Genomic DNA, 18,983 nt, shown 5'->3' with positions numbered 1-18,983 from the left:
TTTTTTTTTTTTTTTTTTTTTTTTTTTTTTTTTTTTTTTTTTTTTAATTACTCTCTCCAGGTAAGCCTGTAATTTTTACTTCTGCATATAGAAAATGAGAAATTTAAACCTATCATCAATGTACAAAGTCTTTGCTGCACAAATCAGAGTACATGCATGCGTGTGTGTGTTTATGTGACTTGTAAATATATAGAAATATAAATAAACCCACAAGACTCAAAAGAGTAACATAAAACTAAAGTAAAAGGCAGAAGCAGTTAAATATTTATATTTTTACCAAAAAAAACCCAAATGAATAATAACTTGGATGTCTTCAAGCTAAGTCCTCATGGCAAGATTTACAAGGTTAAGTAGCCAGCTAAACCTGCTCCCCTCATATGAGGATTTGTTATAAATTTTTTATAACAGCCCATTTCTTTTTTAATGCCTCCTAGTTTTGCACAAACATTTCTCTTGAAAGGAAAAGGAACTATAGAATATTTTTTGCAATCTGTTAACGGGACTGGAAACATTAAGTGGAGACTCTCCCCCTCACTGCACACAAATAGGCAAATTGATTAAGGTATTATTAGAAAGAGGATTGTGTTCTATTTTTTTAATAGGCTGTTTTTTAATTTATTGACACTGCAATCATATTCATGAACAGATGCCTTATCTAAAAAGATTGAGTAGCCAGTGCAACTTGAAATTCTTCATTTACTAGAGTAACATGATAACCATTTAAGACAAGCACATCTATTTCTCACCTGGGAGAAGTTAGGTTGTACAGCGGTTTGTGGGTTTTAACTTTCATGTCTGTCTTAGACCTGATTCAAAGCCCATAGCAATCATGGAAAATCACTGATTTCAGGAAGCTGCTCAGTACTACTATTGAAATATCTTCAGGTATTTTGGGGTAGAGTGTCACTAGTAGACTTCATATAGATAGTAGCCAGTACCTAGATTCTATGTTTTCATTGGTAAACTGGGGGATAAACTAGGTTTTATATTCATGCCTCTTCCCCCATCTTATCTGCACTGTCTTTAAGTGCTATGTAAAACAGAAAATATCGAGTTTGCTTTCCATTTGTAAACAATTCCTTACTTCCAGGCTTGAAATGCATTAGATAATCTCTTCAGAGAATAGCTTTTTTCCCCATGAGGACAGTCAAGAGTGAGAGCAGGTTGCCCAGAGAGGCTGTGCATTCTCTGTCCTTGGGGATTTCCATAACCTGACTGAATCAAGTCCTGAACAGCTTGGTCTGATCTCACCACTGGCCCTCCCTAGAGCAGAAGGCTGCTCTAGGGACCTCCAAAGTCCTGTCCAACCAACTAACCTATGATAAGCCTTATTTTGTTGTGTCTGTGTACCAGTTCTTTGTCTCTTTCAAATCTCAAGACTGACAAAGGGTGAAGAAATTGAGGCAAGGGGATCACAGGTGGAGAGAACGTTTTAAGCAAACTGTGTTAAATGCCACACTAGTTCTTGCTATAATATTGTTTGTGTCCTCTTTAAAAAGCATACTGCAAGAAGTGTTAAAAGCTATCACAGAATCACCGAATGGTTGAGGTTGGGAGACATCTCTTGAGATTGTCTAGTCCAAGCAGAGTCAGAACAGGTTGTCCAGGACCATGTCCAGTCAGATTTTTAATGTCTCCATGATGGAGACTACATAACCTCTCTGGACAACTCCACTGCTCAGTCACCCTCAAAGAAGGGTTTTTTTCCTTAGGTCTAAATAGAATTTCTTGAATCTTGGTTTGTTCCCATTGCCTCTTGTCCTGTCTCTGGGTACGACTAAGAAGAGCCTGGTTCTGTCTTCTTACTCACTCATCAGATAGATCCTTCCTGAGGCTTCTCATCTCCAAGCTAAACAGTTCCAGCTTTCTCAGCCTCTCCTTGTATGAAAGATGCTCCAAATGCTTAATCATCTTCGCTGGACTTGCTCCAGTATGTCCATATCTCTCTTGTACTGGGGAGTCCAGGACTAGAGTCAGCACTGAACCCAGATTTATCTCACCAGGGTTGAAAAGTGGGGAAGGATCCTTACTTTGTCTTGCTGGCAATGTTCTCCCTAGTGCAAACCAGATAATGTTGGACTGGTTTTGCCATGAGTTTGCATTGCTGGCTCATAATTACCCTCACCTTTGTGTTTCCAGGAGTGTCTCATGTTTTAAAGAGGAACAAATCACAAGTAATTTATGAAGTATACTAATGGGCCAAATATATTAAATCTTTTGTGTCTGTCATATCTTTAGTTATATTTCCCTAAGTCCACATTTTCTTTTAAGAATGAAGTGTCCTAAGTGTTTGTGCCCCATCAAGACATCCACAGGCACAGACACCTGTAACTCTCATTCTCAAGCACTTCCAAACTGGATTAATGTAAACAGTTGGGAGTGCAGAAAACTTGTCACAGATCAAATATTGATTTCCAAAGGATCAGTTTTATTGCCCAGAGAAATTAATTTCTAATATTATGGAAAGTGAAGTCCTCAGTCTTTGGATTTTCAACTATGCTATACAGATAATAAAGTCGTGATACAATTTTAAAAATATTATAAAATACAAAGGTTAATAATAGATAAAGTCAAAGATAATTATTTGTTATCAATTTACTTACATTTTCTCACATGATGCACATTTCAGATGATACAATTTGGAACTGGACTTTCCACAGTCTCACAGAAATGATTCTTAATTCATTTGATTTCAGTAGATATGAGGACCCCTGTGAGTGATCATTGGCATCAATTATTCTCTCTTGGTTTACTTTGAATATTTAGTTTGATAAATCAAATAACCTGAAAATTAACCTTAAACAAAATCCCAAAGACCAGAACAGATCTGAAGGAGAAAGCCTCTCCCTCTCATTTAATTGCAAAACTAAAACAAAACAAAACAGCTCCCTTTCCACTAATCTATAAAGTAGACATAGGTATTCTTATTTGTGTATTTGTAAAACACATGCCAACAGAAGTGTATCCAGGCTAAATTTCATAATGTCACTGATGCTGATTTAATTTCTGATTATTAAAATAGAGTCACTATTTTGCCTTGTTTGACCCTTTAATTTACTGCATAATAGGAAAGCAGTACAAATTCATTGAAGTATTTTCTTGTTGATTTTGCTCAAAAGTACTGTAGATAGCTTTGCAATAGAATAAAAAGGTAGTTTTGCACTAATATAAAAAATGCAGCATAAGTCATCTATCACTCATATTCTACTTAATCACCGTTCTGTTTATTCACAGTATTTTTCCATGCTGATAATTAGTGCTCAAATTGCTGTCATAATATTCTCCACAAAGCAGCAGTCTCTCCCCATAAGAAATAGAAATTGGGTCCAGTAAAGGTAAAAACATGCTCTTTGCTTACTTTGTAAGTAAGAGCCATAAAAGCATAGTCATAAAAAGGTGACTTTTAGAATGTGTAATGCTAATTTACAAAATATGAAGAAGGGGGAAATTGGAAAGTAATTGAATATTGTTTATGCTGGGAAAAGCATGATTAATGATTTTATGTTTAGCTATAATTTTTCCACCCACTGAAACCAGATTATGTTCATGTTGTGCTCTGTGCCTCTATGGGATTTATTTTGTCAAATTTTCATAGTCATAAACCTGACATGATCCTAAATCAGGAATGATTACTGGGAGTTGGGTGCCATCAGACCATCTACTGCGAGCAAATGTAACTCCAAAGACAGAGGGCTGGATTTCACCCATCATTTGTAGTTTATGAAACTGTATTGTAATTATGATTATCTTCTACACTGGAGAAGATATACCATTTAGAGTTGTTAATTTTACATTTGTTTTTGTTTCTGTTGGTTAGCTGATGCCACCAATTATTATTTGCATTAATATTGCAGGAGAATTGATAGAATGTTAAGACAGTAAGAACAGTCTGAGAAATCTGTGTTTTCCATTAATATCTACCCATGGTACTAGGACATTAGCTAGAAAGCAACCATGTTTGACTTAATTTCTTACTACAGAGCTGTTGTGTTTAAAGAGCAACCACTTCATGAGTAACCACTGCCTGCAGTTCCTGCTGACTTAACACAGCCATTGAGTTAACACAACCATGTAATACTAATTCCTCAGATTGTTTTCCCCAAAGGTTTTTGAGTGATTTTCCATTTCATCAATAGTGAATTGCTAAATTTCATTATTAAAATAACATCTCTGCTAGTTTACTTGGCTGACATGAAACATGGAAAACTACAATTAAAACTACCGGAACTAAAATAGAGTACAGCCTACAGGTTGAGTACACTTTTAGGCAAAAACAGCTTGTGTTGGAAGGAAGTTACTAAAGAGGATTGTTTCTGTTTAGATTAAATTAGCTTTGAACGTGAAAGATGGCAAGCGTCCACAGTGGAAATAAGGTTAAATTCAGGAGACCGGTATCTGTGAATAGCACATGAGTGTATAAGATCCTGTAAAAAGTTAGGGAAATGGAGAAACCACCTCACATCTACTCCTGAAATCTTCCAGTTCCTGGAATTTACCAGCTTGGGTGAATTTGGATTTTGTGCCCTCTGTCATTTCCCAACACATTTTCCTCTTTTCGCCAGAGAGTGCAGCACTATCCCTGTAAGCACTGTGCTCCACAGAAGGAGCCATATTTTCTGTCTGGAAGTGTAAAAACCATATGTTTTGTTAAGGGAATATGTTATTCAGAGGTTGTCTTTCTGATATAATTGTATTTATTACATTTCTTTATAGAATAGTAGTGAAAATCACGATTACTACATTATATAGCAATCAAGTGCCTCTGAAGACTTCATTTTTGCAAACAAAATTATTTGTGGGTTTAACAGGAATTAAAAAGTGCACATAAACCAGTGCCATTGAATACTTTATATTTGGAATAATTGAGTCAGCTATCTAAAGTTCGTGGAAGAAAAATTAGAAGAGAAGCTACTCTCCCAAAAAGTTGTGTCAATGTGTAGGAATAGCTGCATGCATGAGTGTGTGTCCTCATCTGTGCATGTGTAAACCAGTGTATGCTTATGTTATTTGTTCTGTTGTCAGTATATTCTTAATATTAGTTCATAATATGATTTATAATAATAATCTTGCTGTGATTTTTGCTGGTGTCTAGTCCTTGTGTTTTGTGCAAATTAAATAGAGTGCTTTAGCTTTTTCATTGTATTTCAGCATTCATCGCCTGCAGTCCCTCCAATATAATGAGTAGGACTCTAACATGATGCTGTAGAGTGTAAAATTTAGGGAAATATAAAATTCTTAGGTGTTTTTCAAAGTTTGTGAACTGTACACTGCAACGTAGCAGGATGAAAATTACGCATCTGATTTATACAACTGCTAGTAAAAATCAACAGATTAATTCCAAAATAGCATATTTTGCATGATTATTTCTTTGTTTTCAGTTCAGATTTAAAACTTTGCAGTATAAAGTTGGTGCTTTAATAAATTTCTGTTTTTCAGAAAGGGTATTTTTTGTCAAGGAAATACAAGAATGAGTAATTTAGTACATAGCATTAATACAGAATTTTAAGTCAGTCCAGCTAGCTGCAGATCAAGAATACCAGACAAAATTAAGCCAACTCTTTCCATAAAAGTGCCTCTCTTTTGCAGGTAATCAAGCGTGCCTTGTCAATTGTGCAATAGGCTTGTCTCTAAAAAACAAGGTCTCTTTTTCAGAGGAATTACGAGCATCTTGACACCAGAGTGTCAGGGAGGAGCAAGGCTGGTAGTGCCATGGTGGCCCTAATGAGGGCTGCTTGGAGTGGGATGTCCTCTCCCTTCCTTCACCGAAGGGCACCCTACTGGCACTAATGGGGGTCTGCTCTGCTCTGGAAACCAGCAGATGCTTTGAAAGGGAGCACTTACAGGGAAGGTGGGAGTGATTCAATCCTGCTATTAAGACAGAGCACAGAGTTACTAGTTTGTGTACTAGCTACTTCTGTGCAAAATTTTTGCTGTGAAAATGAAAATAGGTTTTAATCTTAACAGTACCTACTTCTTTTCAAAAGGTACCCTTTGCTTCAGCTCTACTCAGCTAGAATAGGTATGTGGGAAAAGGGGCTACAGAAGGAAGAAAAGTGTGTGTATGTGGTATAAAACAGTGGCTGCAGGTGAAGGGGAAAAACAGAAGAATACAGGATTTAAGAGAGTAAGAAAGTGAAGGGTATCTGCTTCAATTGTTTTGCCATGCCCTTATAAGGAAAAATTGATATATTAAATCTAAATTTTTTTAAAAAAAGGAGGAGGAGATACTTTTTTAAAATACTCTGATTAATGCTGCCTTTGTACAGTGTTTGTTTTTTATCCATGAAGCATTCAAAATAAAAAATATAGCATTATGCACAAAAACTATTATATTCCTAAATGGCAAGGTGTTTTCCATGCAGAGTGCTATAGAGACATCATGTTAATAAAGAACCTCAGTTTGTAAATGCAAGCACAAAGGAGCTTGGTAGTAAAAAGACCAACAAACACTTGAAGACATAGGAATACATAGGGGAAAAATAATAGTGTTATTCTTTTCAATAGCAATATAAGCTCCAAAATGACAAAAGTGTCTAAAACAGTGACTGAATCTCATTTGCAACCATGTTCTCAAAAATGTCTTAATTTTATAAATATTGTTTGCTGACAATAGCAACAGGACTTGTGAACTGTTTTCCTTGTAAAAAGGATTTGATTTCTTTTAATATGACCTTAACTTTGGCGTTTTAATACTTAATTTATGAGTAACTCAAGCATCCTTCATTCTGGGAACAGTTACAACGCTTTCTGTTCTCAACATATGAATATATTCAAATTTAACTAGCTCCTTTATCACACCAGTGAGGATACAATTTAAAAGAAATATTGTTTTTTCCAGTTCATGACCTAAAGTATTTCCTCTTTGTGTGGAGACATGTTAAAAATAAAATCTCCAGACAAATAACATCTCAAGTTTGACCTACTGTATATGTTTGTGATACATTCCTGAATTGCCCAATGAAAATGCCTAAAGGCAGAAATTAAGGTTGTAACGGCACTTTTTGACCAGGGACCTTCTCATGACTGAGTTTTGACTTCATAGTGGTAAAGGTAGGTTTTCTGTATATTTTTATAAATGTAATTTGTATTTTTGTATCATAATTTGGAAGGTAACTAGCTATCAGTAAGGAAAAACGTGAAAGACTGGATGCAATGAAATACTGTGTTTTCAAAAGAAAACATTAATTGCTAATATCTTGCTTGCTTTAGATCATATCACACTGCAGTAATAAAATCTAAAAATATACTCACAAGAGAGATACAAAAAAAAAACCCCAGGCTATAAAGCTCTTGGAAATTTATTAGATAATATCAAGGGTAAAACTGTCTAAACATAAATTGATCTTATAATAATATTTATTTAGTGTGTTGTATTGAACTTCCAACTCAAGATTAGCCTTTTTTATTTGTATGTGTAAAATTTTTGGTATAATGCGTAGTCTTTCATGTATACAATTTGCTCCAACCACACAGAAAGTGATTATTATTTTATTCAGTAACTTCCAGAATAGAAACTATACTTAAAATGTTAAAACTTCTCATGACAAGGTTGTTGTCAACAGCAGTCAGAACCCTAAACCATTGCTGGAACTTCTGAACAGAATAGCTAAATTCCATACTGATTATATTATTGTTTTCTGAAAGCGGTGTTTGCCTGCAAAGCTAGCACTTTGTGTCAAGCCTGAATATGACTTTGAGCAATATTTTGCCACCTCTTCATTTCAGCAGATTTTTCTCCAGCATTCTCAATCTGCTACATGCAGAGTTTATACATTCAAGTTTACACTTTTTTGACAAGGTAAATTGAACAATTTGCTTAGGGAAAATTCCAGATTTTTTTTTTGTCTTAATGCAAAATGCCTGTTATCTCTCTAGTCTGAAAAAAAAAAATGCAAAACAAACTAAAAACCCCACCCAGTCACCACCACTCATTTTGTTGTAGTGTGGTAGTTAACTTTTGGGGTTTGAGTCAAGAATAAATTTTAGGTTGATTTGCCTGTCCAGTGGTATATTTCCAACCAAAACTAATAGATACAATTACACAGCTAGGAGACTGTGCAGGAGGGTTGTTTTGGTAGCAGCACTGGCCCTCTCTGAATGCATAAACTGGCTACAATCACCCACTATGGCAAAAGTAGCCCCATGCCACAAAGGAGGTCATGTCTCTTTTGTTGGCAGATCTTTATTTGCTCCGCTGACCCTTCTGCACTCATGCAAATTAGATGAAATAAATGTTCTGACATTTGCTAACTTCAGACATCAATTTAACATCAGTTAAAATGAAGATGCACGGAGTTTCAATGAAACATTTAGGACGCTGTGTTTGCACTTTGAAAGAAAGTGAAACAACCCATTTCACTGATTGCTATGTTGTTTTGAGGGTAATATTCTCTTAGGGTCATTCTAAACTCAGTTCAGGTTCATCGGGAGGTCCTGCAAATTTACCAGCTTTTTCAGCAACCCAATCCAAAATATCATGTTGTAATAAAAAATATGAAATACAGAGTTTTCCTGAATTTGGCCTTTGCTATGAACGTTGTTCATAACTCTGTTATGTACTGATAGATTTGTGTTTCTGCTTTTCTACGATTTAGTGAACTAACCTTCCTCACCTCTGTCTTCACATAAAGACCATGTAGACCATGTTTTATATTACTATTTTATTGATACAGTTTCTTTAATTCTAGTAGGAATAATTTGATTCATGTTTTGCAATGTCTTTGAAGAAGTCAATAAAAACCTGCTAATATATAGCTAACAAACTATAGAAGTCACACTGTAGCCTGAAAAACAGTTTAATGACTATCAAAAAAAAGACTGATTTGGGCATTTATATTACCTGCTTCTTAGAAACAATGAAGTAAATATAACATACTTTTTTTTCCATTTCTTGATAAGGATTTATAAAAATATTATTTTAAGTGAGTTGACAGAACTTCCTATTTTATAACCTTGTATTATGAAAATCCATACATGAACCATTGGGGGTTTTCATATTCCTAGATTTTGAGGCAGGCTAGCTGGCTAACTTTTGTATCTACTCTCTATATAAAGGGGAAAAACAGGGAGGAACTCCTCGAGAGCATCATTTAGGCAATCTAACAAGATTCTGCTCTGAATTGCTCTTTTGAGGATCTTCTCAGTCTCCATTTGCTACAAATGGAGTATAGGGTAATAAGCTGCATAAACTAGGTGTTTAGGGCTGTGATGTGAATAACCCTCATCCTTCTCTCTTTCCAGTCAGAGGATCTACAATGTTGTGTTTACTATAATGTAAACATATCTCATGTATATCAAGAATTTCCAACCAAGACAGAAATCTCTGCCAAGAATTGACAAAACACAGTTACACTGATGTGTTCTGCAAGGAAAAGTAGCTGTGGCTATTCTCAGCTTGAAAATGGCTTCTCTGTACTCCTTTCTCTCCCATTTTGATCTTACACTAACCTTCAGCATTTGTATTTGTTCAGTCAAATTATTTAACTTGGGGTGAATATTTGGAGGGGTGTTTAGACTCAGTAGATCTTTAAAAAGAGTATGTGTATCAAGGAAATGGTAATGATGTATTTGCATGAAACAGTTGTGCTTTTTATAAAATTTAATTGCTGTAATGGATGTATATTAAATATTAATATAAAATGTTTTCCCAGAAGTAAGTCAATACTCAGTGAACTGATTACACAAAACAGTATTTTTCTCTGCTTATTATTCAATGCACTTTCATGTCAAATTAAGAAACGGGACTTTTTATATTTAAGCTTATTCTTACCAAGTAATGCCATTTCAGATTTAGCAACTGCATGTTCTGTTCCTTAGGAAATAACAGAAGATCGCGATCGATCACGACTGGATTCAATGGTGCTGTTAATTATGAAACTGGACCAGCTTGACCAGGATATTGAGAATGCTCTCAGTGCAGGCTCTTCCCCATCCAGTACCCCGACATACAAACGGAGGCATATACCTGTAAGACAGTTTGGTTCATCTTTCTTATTCTAAGTAGAATCTGATTTTACTTCACCTTACTTTTTTTTTTTTTTTTTTTTTTTTTTCTTTTTTTAATTTCAGCCCTCACATTTAGAAGCTCCTTGGTTTCAGAACTAAACCTCTTTTTGTAAAGAATTTGTCTTGTTGGGTTTTGTTTTCCATGTATATATGTTTTGAAGACAGTAATATTTGCATCCATTATTTCCTTTGGGCAGCATTTCATAAATGAGAGCTTCAGAGCTCCCAGATGAAAGAAGGGGAGATCAACAAGATTCAGAAAATGTCTGGTGCTCTAATTAGCACTTACTGTAAATGCAAAGTCAGCACAGAGTCAGAATCACATCAGTCTCAGAACATATGTGTGTGTGTGTCTTTTGACATTAAATAATTAGAACTGAAAGTAAGTCTGAGCTGCAGGTCGAGTTTTTCTGCTAGTGGGAGGGTCCATTAAATCTCTGGAAGAAACACACATTAAATCCTCCGTCATTCAAAATAGGATTCTGGGCATAGCTGTACACTTTAATTATTTAAATTTCCTTAATTATTTTATTTATGTAAATAGTACAGTTCCTTGCTGAGAGTAGTCCGAAGGGAGACTAGACAGCTCACAAACATGATTGATGCATTCTTTTTTTCTGAAAAATGTTTGCACGTGTAACTAACATGAAATGGCAGACCCAAGGTGTTCTTGTGCAGGCTTCCTCTTAATTTCACCCACATGTGTTGCAGCTGTTTTTCAATTTAAGAAACCTGAGAAATACTGCCCCAAGATCTGTAGGCTAACATTCAGGTCACTTGTTTTTGTTAGTGGTATTTTCTTTTAAATAATGAGGGTTTTTTCCTATTAAAGCCAGACTTCATTATTGTTATATACTGAGGTGAGTGGTCTGTAGGTCAGAAAAGCTGTATTTAAGCTTCACTGGGTTTGGTCAGCTGAAGATTACATTATATATAATTTTTAAAAGACATAAGATAATTGCACTTTCAATATCCCTCAGGATATCAGTGTTCTCACAGTATCTCCTTGTGCCCTGATGGCACAGGAAAGCTGAAATACGATGTTAACATCTGTTCTCTGTATTTTAACAATCCGTGCTAGCATTTTAGCTAATTTCTTACAGCAATAGAGGGAGTTGAGGCAATCTGTGTAAGTAAACCTGCATGATAATGAGAGTTGGTACCTGATTCCATGCCCTCCAGAAAGACAGCTTGCATCAAGCAGTATGTATGCTCTTTATATACACTGATTGTCTATGCATTTTTGAGCCTTTCATTATTATGAATCAGAGGATCAAAAGATTTTGTTTTCAGGACATTTATGCGTTGTGCTCACTCTGTTGATTTTATAGTAATGAAGCATTTGAATGTGATGCAAAACATGGGTGATGGGGCAGGGACCATGGTTCTGCACTGTGGCAGCATGGCTCTGCTAAGTGGAAGCTTCTGAGATCAGCTGTAGCCAAGCTGACTTCTACAGAGGCATTTCCATGGCTCTGCTGCATTTCCCAGTGCTTCACATTGCAGAGAACTCGCTGGCAGGAAATACCTGACTTGCATACTTGGTGTAGAGGCATCTGTCTAATTGGCAGCTTCAGTTTGGCAGACCAGAGACTTAACTGAAAATAATGAATCAAACAGTTGCCATTTCTTTCCAGTTCAGGAGCAGAACCCCTGAAATGTCTCTGCCCCATATTTCACCTATTCTAGGAACTTGGTATTAGGAAACTAAGGCTTTGCACAGTGTGGGCTGGGGTTAATAGTTCAGACTTTCTTCTCTGTACTGTGTAGCTGTATTCGTACAGGCTGCACCTCGGCTAATAATCCTGACAGTATATGACGGGTTCTACACATAGCCAGCTCTTTGCCAGACATGTGTCAGAATTTATCTGCAAGCAGTATAATCCCCTGCCCTCACTCTACACAGTAAATCAAGCATGCACTATGCTTTTACTTCCTCAACAATAAAACATACTATATTTCTTCTTCTTTTTATTCTCAAAAAAGGAATGTAATCAGTGTCATTAAAAGTAAGGGCATTTTAACCAGAAATAGCATTTGGCTGATAAGTGTCTGCTGATTCCAAAAAGCTAGGGAGCTGTACCTCTGAATTGTGTAAACTGCTGGATGGTGATGTCATTTCAGCATGTAATGGTTTACAGATGTTCACTGAGCTCTCAGTGCTGCTGGAGACAGAAGGTGGGAGCACACAGGAAATACTGAACATCAGAGAAAAATGTCAGACTTCTGCAACCCCAAATTGATTTTTCTTACCTTGCATTCTAACATTTAGGGAAATTATAGCTTTGATGTTTGTGGTGATTTATAATTTCAGAACAGCAGCTAATGCAAACCACTACATTGAAAAGGACAGCAAATGAATGTGTGTTTAATGGAACACAATAAGGGGAATTACTCTTACACAGAGAATTAAGCATATATATATATTTGAGTGAGCCTGTCTAAATACTTCCATTATTTAGAAGAACATGATTTTTATTTCATATTCATATTTTTTAAAGAGACTTGCAACTTTTTTTGACAGGATGTTGAATCCGGTTCTGAAAGTGGAGTGGACGTTGCTTCAATAAGTCACTCACAAACAAACTTGTCTTCTAACATCCATTGTCCTGACTTAGCATCTTCCTGTTTGGTAGCCAGCTCTGGGGCTAAACCAAAGGCTGGGGTGAGTACAAAGATTATATTTTCTTAACTTCACTCATGATATCAGGTTGGAAGTGAAATTAACTATTAATTACATGGAGTGTACAACAGTATATGTATGACACTGAAAGAGCTGATGATGCAGATCGTCTCAAGGTACCATTTGAGTGGCAAGCAATCCTAGAAGTTTCTCATTTAGAAACACACTAATATCAGCTGATGATTATGATAAGCTGAGTTTTTATGTGAGAAAATAAAGGAGCTATTCCAATTTACTTAGGAAGAGAAGGTTTCCTGAAGTGGTATCACTTGGAACATTTCCTAAATCTCATAGAGGATACATCCAGAGGAAAAGATAATCATTTAGCCTGATTCATGATGCCCAAACCCAGTCACCCTGGTCCTCTTGAGAAGCTAAACTGTTGTGTAGTGCAAGCAGAAGTATTGCCCTACTAAAGCCAAATTTGGCAAGTGGTTTCACACACTGAGGCTTGGAGGGAAGCCTCTGAGCAGGAAGACCCTTTCCCGCAGGTGCCAGTGCACACTGGTGGTGAGGAGGGCAGGTCTGAGAGATCAGATATGGCAAGGACTCTCCTTCTGTATCCATTCATAGATATATATAGCTGTCAGGAGCATGGTCCTTTCTTTTGCCAGTGTCCACCTACTGAAGAATCCTCTTCAAAATCGATGTATGCAGAAAATCCTGGATGTCCTAAAATACTCTGTTCCCTCTTGCATTTGCTGTTTCTGCTCCCTCAAGAAGCACAGAAATCTAGACTCTTCTAAACTTTGCCTAGACTGAAAAGTCAGCATAACTTCTGCTCCATCTATTCACAAATTTAACGGCTGCTGGTAACCAAACCAGTAGAAAATCTTGGATAAAATATTAAAATATAAAGTGTGGTTAGCATAAATATATATGTTTATAACAAATTTATAAAAAAGTAAAATAGAGGCCAACTGTCATTTACTGCACTGCAATAATAGCTAGTTAACTAATGCCTTTGAGGCAGTAACAGAAGTTCTAATAAACATTTACATTTAGGATTGTTCTCTTGTACAAAAATAAATTCACTTGTAATTTATCATCCGTGCATAACTATAGCAAATACAGAGCTCTGCACTCTGTCATTGCATACAATGGAGCACAAATTCTCAAATAAGTACATATGTTATGCTAGAAGATGTTATCCCATTTTGCCAGATCCTGAGAAGAACACAGACACTCTCTAAGGTATTAAATACACCTTTTAAATTTAGGTTTCTCTACTAATATTTGGGGAACTCTTAACACCTGGCTTTTCAGAAGTGTGGGTCACTTCCTTTGCAGTTAGATATCATGTGTTAATTCACTTTTAATAAGTATTTTTGTGACTTTTGCTGTGATGGATATATCATGCTGAAGATGATCTGTGAATATTGCTTCATTATATAATTTTTCATGTATATGATTTCAGAGGGGTCTTTTGTTTTACTTTGAAGGGTGACTGTGAGTTGATTAGCAGAGATTTGGAAAAAAAAATCTCTGCTAATGCATGGGTTGTAGGGGTACAATACAGTGTCCCCTTTTTAAAATCTTTTTTATAAGTAAAGCTAAATTTTCTCCAAACTCAACTCTCTTTCCTCAAGTTTTGCAGACTGTAACTCACCACACTCTATAATGGGACTTGTTTTTTACTTTTTGCTTGACTGTAGACCTCCTGTAAACTGGGAAAAACAAGATCTTCTCAGATATTTTTTAATTCCTTTTGAGTTTGGGCTTTCAGATAGTTTTGACTTTGCATTCTTCTGATCCATGTACTGAGTGTTAATGTGTGCTGTGGCTTCAAAAAATTCAGCTGCCTCCCTACCTACAGTCAAACTTTATTTGAAAGCATAAATTTTCTTGGATACACAAAGAGAAAACTCTTCATTCTCATGCTTGTCTATCTCTACCCTCTGTTGTTCGTCTGACCTGTATGGCTAGTCTGCTGCTAGGTGTTTGACTGCAACCCATACTAGTAGAAAAGAAGTTACCATATTCTTTTTGTCATGTTTAGCATTGGACTCTACTCAGGATGATTTTTTTTTTAATGTTTTATTGAATGGCATGTCCTTGAAACACTCCCCAGAACAGACATCAGGGATGTCTCTGTACAGGTGATTTCCATGTAGAGATCTCCTGTGAAAAATCCTCAAAATACGGTGCTCTGTCTGTAAGGGAGACTGTTCTCATAGTTTCTTTGGTTTTAGTCAGAATGGCTGGTGTAGGAATAAGTGTTTTTTTCTGCACTGGAAACTCAACAAACTACTTTTTAATGGTAATGGACTGTTTCAAAGATTTTACTTCCTTTTTGGTGTTGGCAACTGCAGATCTTCAAGGTTTCCAGATACTTAGTCTCCAAGGACAACTTATTTTGTTGCATTTATTAATAATATGTAAACAGGAGTACAACTGCAATTAGTTACATTATGGAATAATATGTGCTATTTTTAAACAAACTGTTCACTGCATCAAAATCAGACTGTACAATTAAAATACATCATGTGCAGACTGTGGGAGTGGGAATATTAAGGCAGGGAGATATGGTTTCAAATCTAGTCTCTAGTAAAGAACTTGTAAAAGATATCACCTACCAAGATATTATCTTACAGATGGGAAATTCATGTATAGTCAAACTATGTTCATTCATATTAATTCAGCTTTATATGGATTTAAACCCAAAAATTGCTAACACTGTCACAATGTGCTGAGATATTCATAAGCAGAATTTGGTCTGATAATCCTAGTGGAAATTATTCATTCATTGGTCTATGGAAAAGCAAGACACTTCAAATTTTCATGGGCAGATTTTATGAAATGTTAAACGAGATTTGCAGTAGGAGAAGTATTCAGAATTGTATTTAAAGTTCTGTATGAATTATAATTTTCTTTGCAAATTAATAGTAGTTGTTCTTTTATAAGAAAATGGGGTGGGGGTGTTCAGATGCACAAGTTATTTAACATTTCATTAAAATTCACTAATGGATAGTCAAATCCATTGCGAATGCCTGTGTACAATAGATATATATATGTAAGCATACAAATGTACTCACACGCTAGTACTCCTTACTGAATGCAGGCATGACAAGGAAGAACAGGATTCTCCTCAGAGCACTGTAGAAACACATTTCTATAGAAAGGTTTTCCTGTGATTCTGCAGTGTGCAGCATGAAAGCCTTTGATATGAAGATATTCACAGTATTTGGGGCTTATGAGAAATATACAGTTGAATAACCTTCATCCTAAATTTAGAATGCCACCATTATATTTCATGGTCAGGGTAAAATAGCATAATGTGATGAACAGAGTGTTTGGTCCCTGTACATGTTTGGCAAGGTGAAAAAAATGGACAGTCCTTGTGAAATAAGGATTCTCATGATTGAACAGGTACATTTCCCATCTAATTTAGGATTGGAGAGTAAGAAATGTTTGGGACATCTTCATATTACTTAATGTTTACAGAGTAAAGTATTTATGCTTCTAGAATTAGCGCATCTCTCTGTTCTGGGGGTTTATTCACCAGTCTCCAAAATGATTTTTTAATATTCACACTCAAGGATATACACTTGGTAATTATCAATCACATGAAGCTTGAAATCAGCTTAAAATATGAAATCAAGAGGCTTTTGCTCCAATGGTCATGAGAAACACTGGAAAATGGGAGTGTCTGGTCTGGATTTGGAGAACAAGGAATGTAAATATCTGACATGTTGTTACCTTCTACAAACTAATGCCACACATCTGGACACTTACAACATTATTCAACCATAAAGACCAGAAACACTTTGCTTTTAAATTTGGCTTGATTATTCTAAAAGCAATATGCAGCTACAGAATTTCAAATGTATTTTAATAACAAAAGATCAGTTGCAATAGCCTTCTCCAGCACCCAGTTAAAAGCTAACTAGTTAAGGAAAGCTTGAATCAATTATCATTGTGTCTTCCCCCCCCCCCCCAAATCAACTAAAGCCTAAAAGTTGTGGCCAAATTTTTGTCCTTGAACATGTGCTCTTCAAAGCCTATCTATTTTCTGTTCAGGTGAAAAAAAAAAAAACAACAAACTGTGATTATTTTCTACTGCTTTTCTTGGCAGTCCTATCCCCCTTGCTTCAACAGTGTTCAATTTAGCCTTAATCACACTGAGCAAAGGTAATCAGAAATCTATTATCACCAGAATAGCTGGTATCTGAGAGAAGATTGTTTTTCAGATTAGCTGTAATGACTCATTTAAAATGCATTCATTTCTCAAAGTGATTTTAGGCACCAGTTATACTGAAAGTACAAAATGACCTGGTCTGGCTGCACACTAGAATGGGATTCAGGTGCAGCTACTGATTTCAGTGGAGCCCTGAATGAGCTCAGGAGTCCGCTTTCAGAAATCCTTTTACTGGATTGGGACAAAAGGTTTTCTTATTTAGATGACAGTTTTGCAGACTTTTTATGTGTACTAAAATCCGTTAGCCTTTCACATATGCTTTTGATTCCCATTATATTTTGAAGTTTCAGCTATTTAGAGAAAGCCAAATCACTGTGTGAAGAATAAATTATAGATTTGTAGGTTAAGAAATCAAGTTTCTTGCTACTTCACTACACTGGTTTTTACTTATGAAAGAAACTAAAATTTCAGAATTAAATATTCATAACAAAGAATTATCAGGGCAGCAATAATTTGAAATGTTTACATTTTCCACTGCATTATGTTTTATAGTAAATTCAAATAACTAAGAGATGTGGAAGCATACATAGATTTTGTCAATGAATTTTTCATAGTGGGTCATGACATTTGAAAGGTGATAGATTTTGGTCACTGAATCATACCTTTATTTTGTATTTACTTATTTATTAAAGTCCTCGTATAACTTTTCCAAATTTTGCTGATATTATGGTGTTCCTTTTATTCTTATTTTACTCATTTAGTCAAAAGCGGAAGTTATTCTGGTAAGCATTAGGTAGAAAGATGCTTACTATGCAACATTATTTAAAATATTGTTTCTTTTAAAATTGAAAATATTTATGACTAGAAGGTGAGAAAAGACTTCCCAGGATCTGACCATGTTGGTTAAGTTAGTATTGTCTTTCATATCTATGTTTTAAAAAAGTGTTTTAGAAGACAAGGTGAGACAATTAATTATGAAAGTAAATTTTAACACAGTCACATTTTCATGTGAATTCTAATAGCTGTTATTTGTTCCTATAAAAAGTTTTTTCAACATGCAAATTACCATGGAGCTACATTTGACAATCATGCAGTAGGTAACAGTAGGATTACTCTGTGTTTCTTACATGAACCTCTCAAAATTTTTATTTGACTCTAGCTTGTTCCCCAAAGAAATCTGTGTTTGATTTTAAGTAGAACTTCCTATGTTAACCTCAAGTGTATTTTATTTTTTCTCAAATGAAAGAAGTAGCAAACTGAAAATGGCAGAAATGCTTTTAGTTCTATGAAGTCTTTTAATCAGCATAGATCTTAAATCTTAAAGCTAAGCACTTTTTTGCAATGAGAGTAAGCTTCTCCTAGAATTTGAACCAAAACCACTGAATCCAGTTATGACATCTGTGACAGTGCTGCTGTGGTCAAGGACAGTCTCTCTCTTTTATGTCCCTCAGCAGTGATTCCTGAGAGACCACAGTATACGGAAATTCACAGTGCAATAAAAGGTTTGCCATTTTATGTAGTTGCAGCATGACCCAGGAATTACAAGTATTAGGCTCTCCACTTTTGTTTCCAAGTTCGATCCCAACACAATATATGGAATCTAAATAAATATCCAGCTTGCTAAGTGCTAAGCATGAAGACTTCTGAGTCTTTCCAAGACATCAATTTATATGTTCACATTTCTGTCTCTTCTTCCAACTTGATTATAGCAGCTATGCTTATATGCAGTTTTTTTTCTCATGTTTTCATCCTTTCTGTAGAGTTGCCAGCACCATCTTCAATACTGTATCAGTCTGCAATACCATTTTTTATAAACGGAATATATTTTTTATAAACGGAAGCAAAAGTTTATGACTTCTCCAGCAGTAACATTGATAATTGTACTGTTTCTAATGTTAAGTACATTTTTTCACTGTATGCTGCCATCTGCTGCCTTGGTCTTGTAAATGAAGAGCACTGGTCAGGCTTGTGGCTTTTAAACCACATCAGGAAGTCATGCCAATTAGAACATTTCATAATTAAACATAGAGACTTTTAATCTTTAAAAAAAAAAAAAAAAAACACACCAAAAAACACCAACCAAAAAACCCCCAACAACAAAAGGGAAAATCTTGTACAGATGTATTCTAAATATTTATAAGATATGGTAGACTAAAG

General features: G+C 35.5%; 1 protein-coding gene across 1 annotated transcript in view; it reads left to right on the top strand.

The window, feature by feature from the left end:
* The window catches only part of DLC1 (DLC1 Rho GTPase activating protein), a 232,739-nt gene that overhangs the window by 48,990 nt on the left and 164,766 nt on the right, over positions 1-18,983 (top strand). The window contains exons 3-4 of the mRNA XM_026846700.1: positions 9,817-9,966; positions 12,530-12,670. Of these exons, the coding sequence (XP_026702501.1) occupies positions 9,817-9,966; positions 12,530-12,670 (291 nt within the window). The remainder of the gene's footprint in view (positions 1-9,816; positions 9,967-12,529; positions 12,671-18,983) is intronic.

Source organism: Athene cunicularia (assembly GCF_003259725.1).
Source record: "Athene cunicularia isolate RWA chromosome 4 unlocalized genomic scaffold, athCun1 chr4_part1, whole genome shotgun sequence".
Lineage (NCBI taxonomy): Eukaryota > Metazoa > Chordata > Aves > Strigiformes > Strigidae > Athene > Athene cunicularia.
This window is presented reverse-complemented; position numbering and strand designations above follow the sequence as displayed.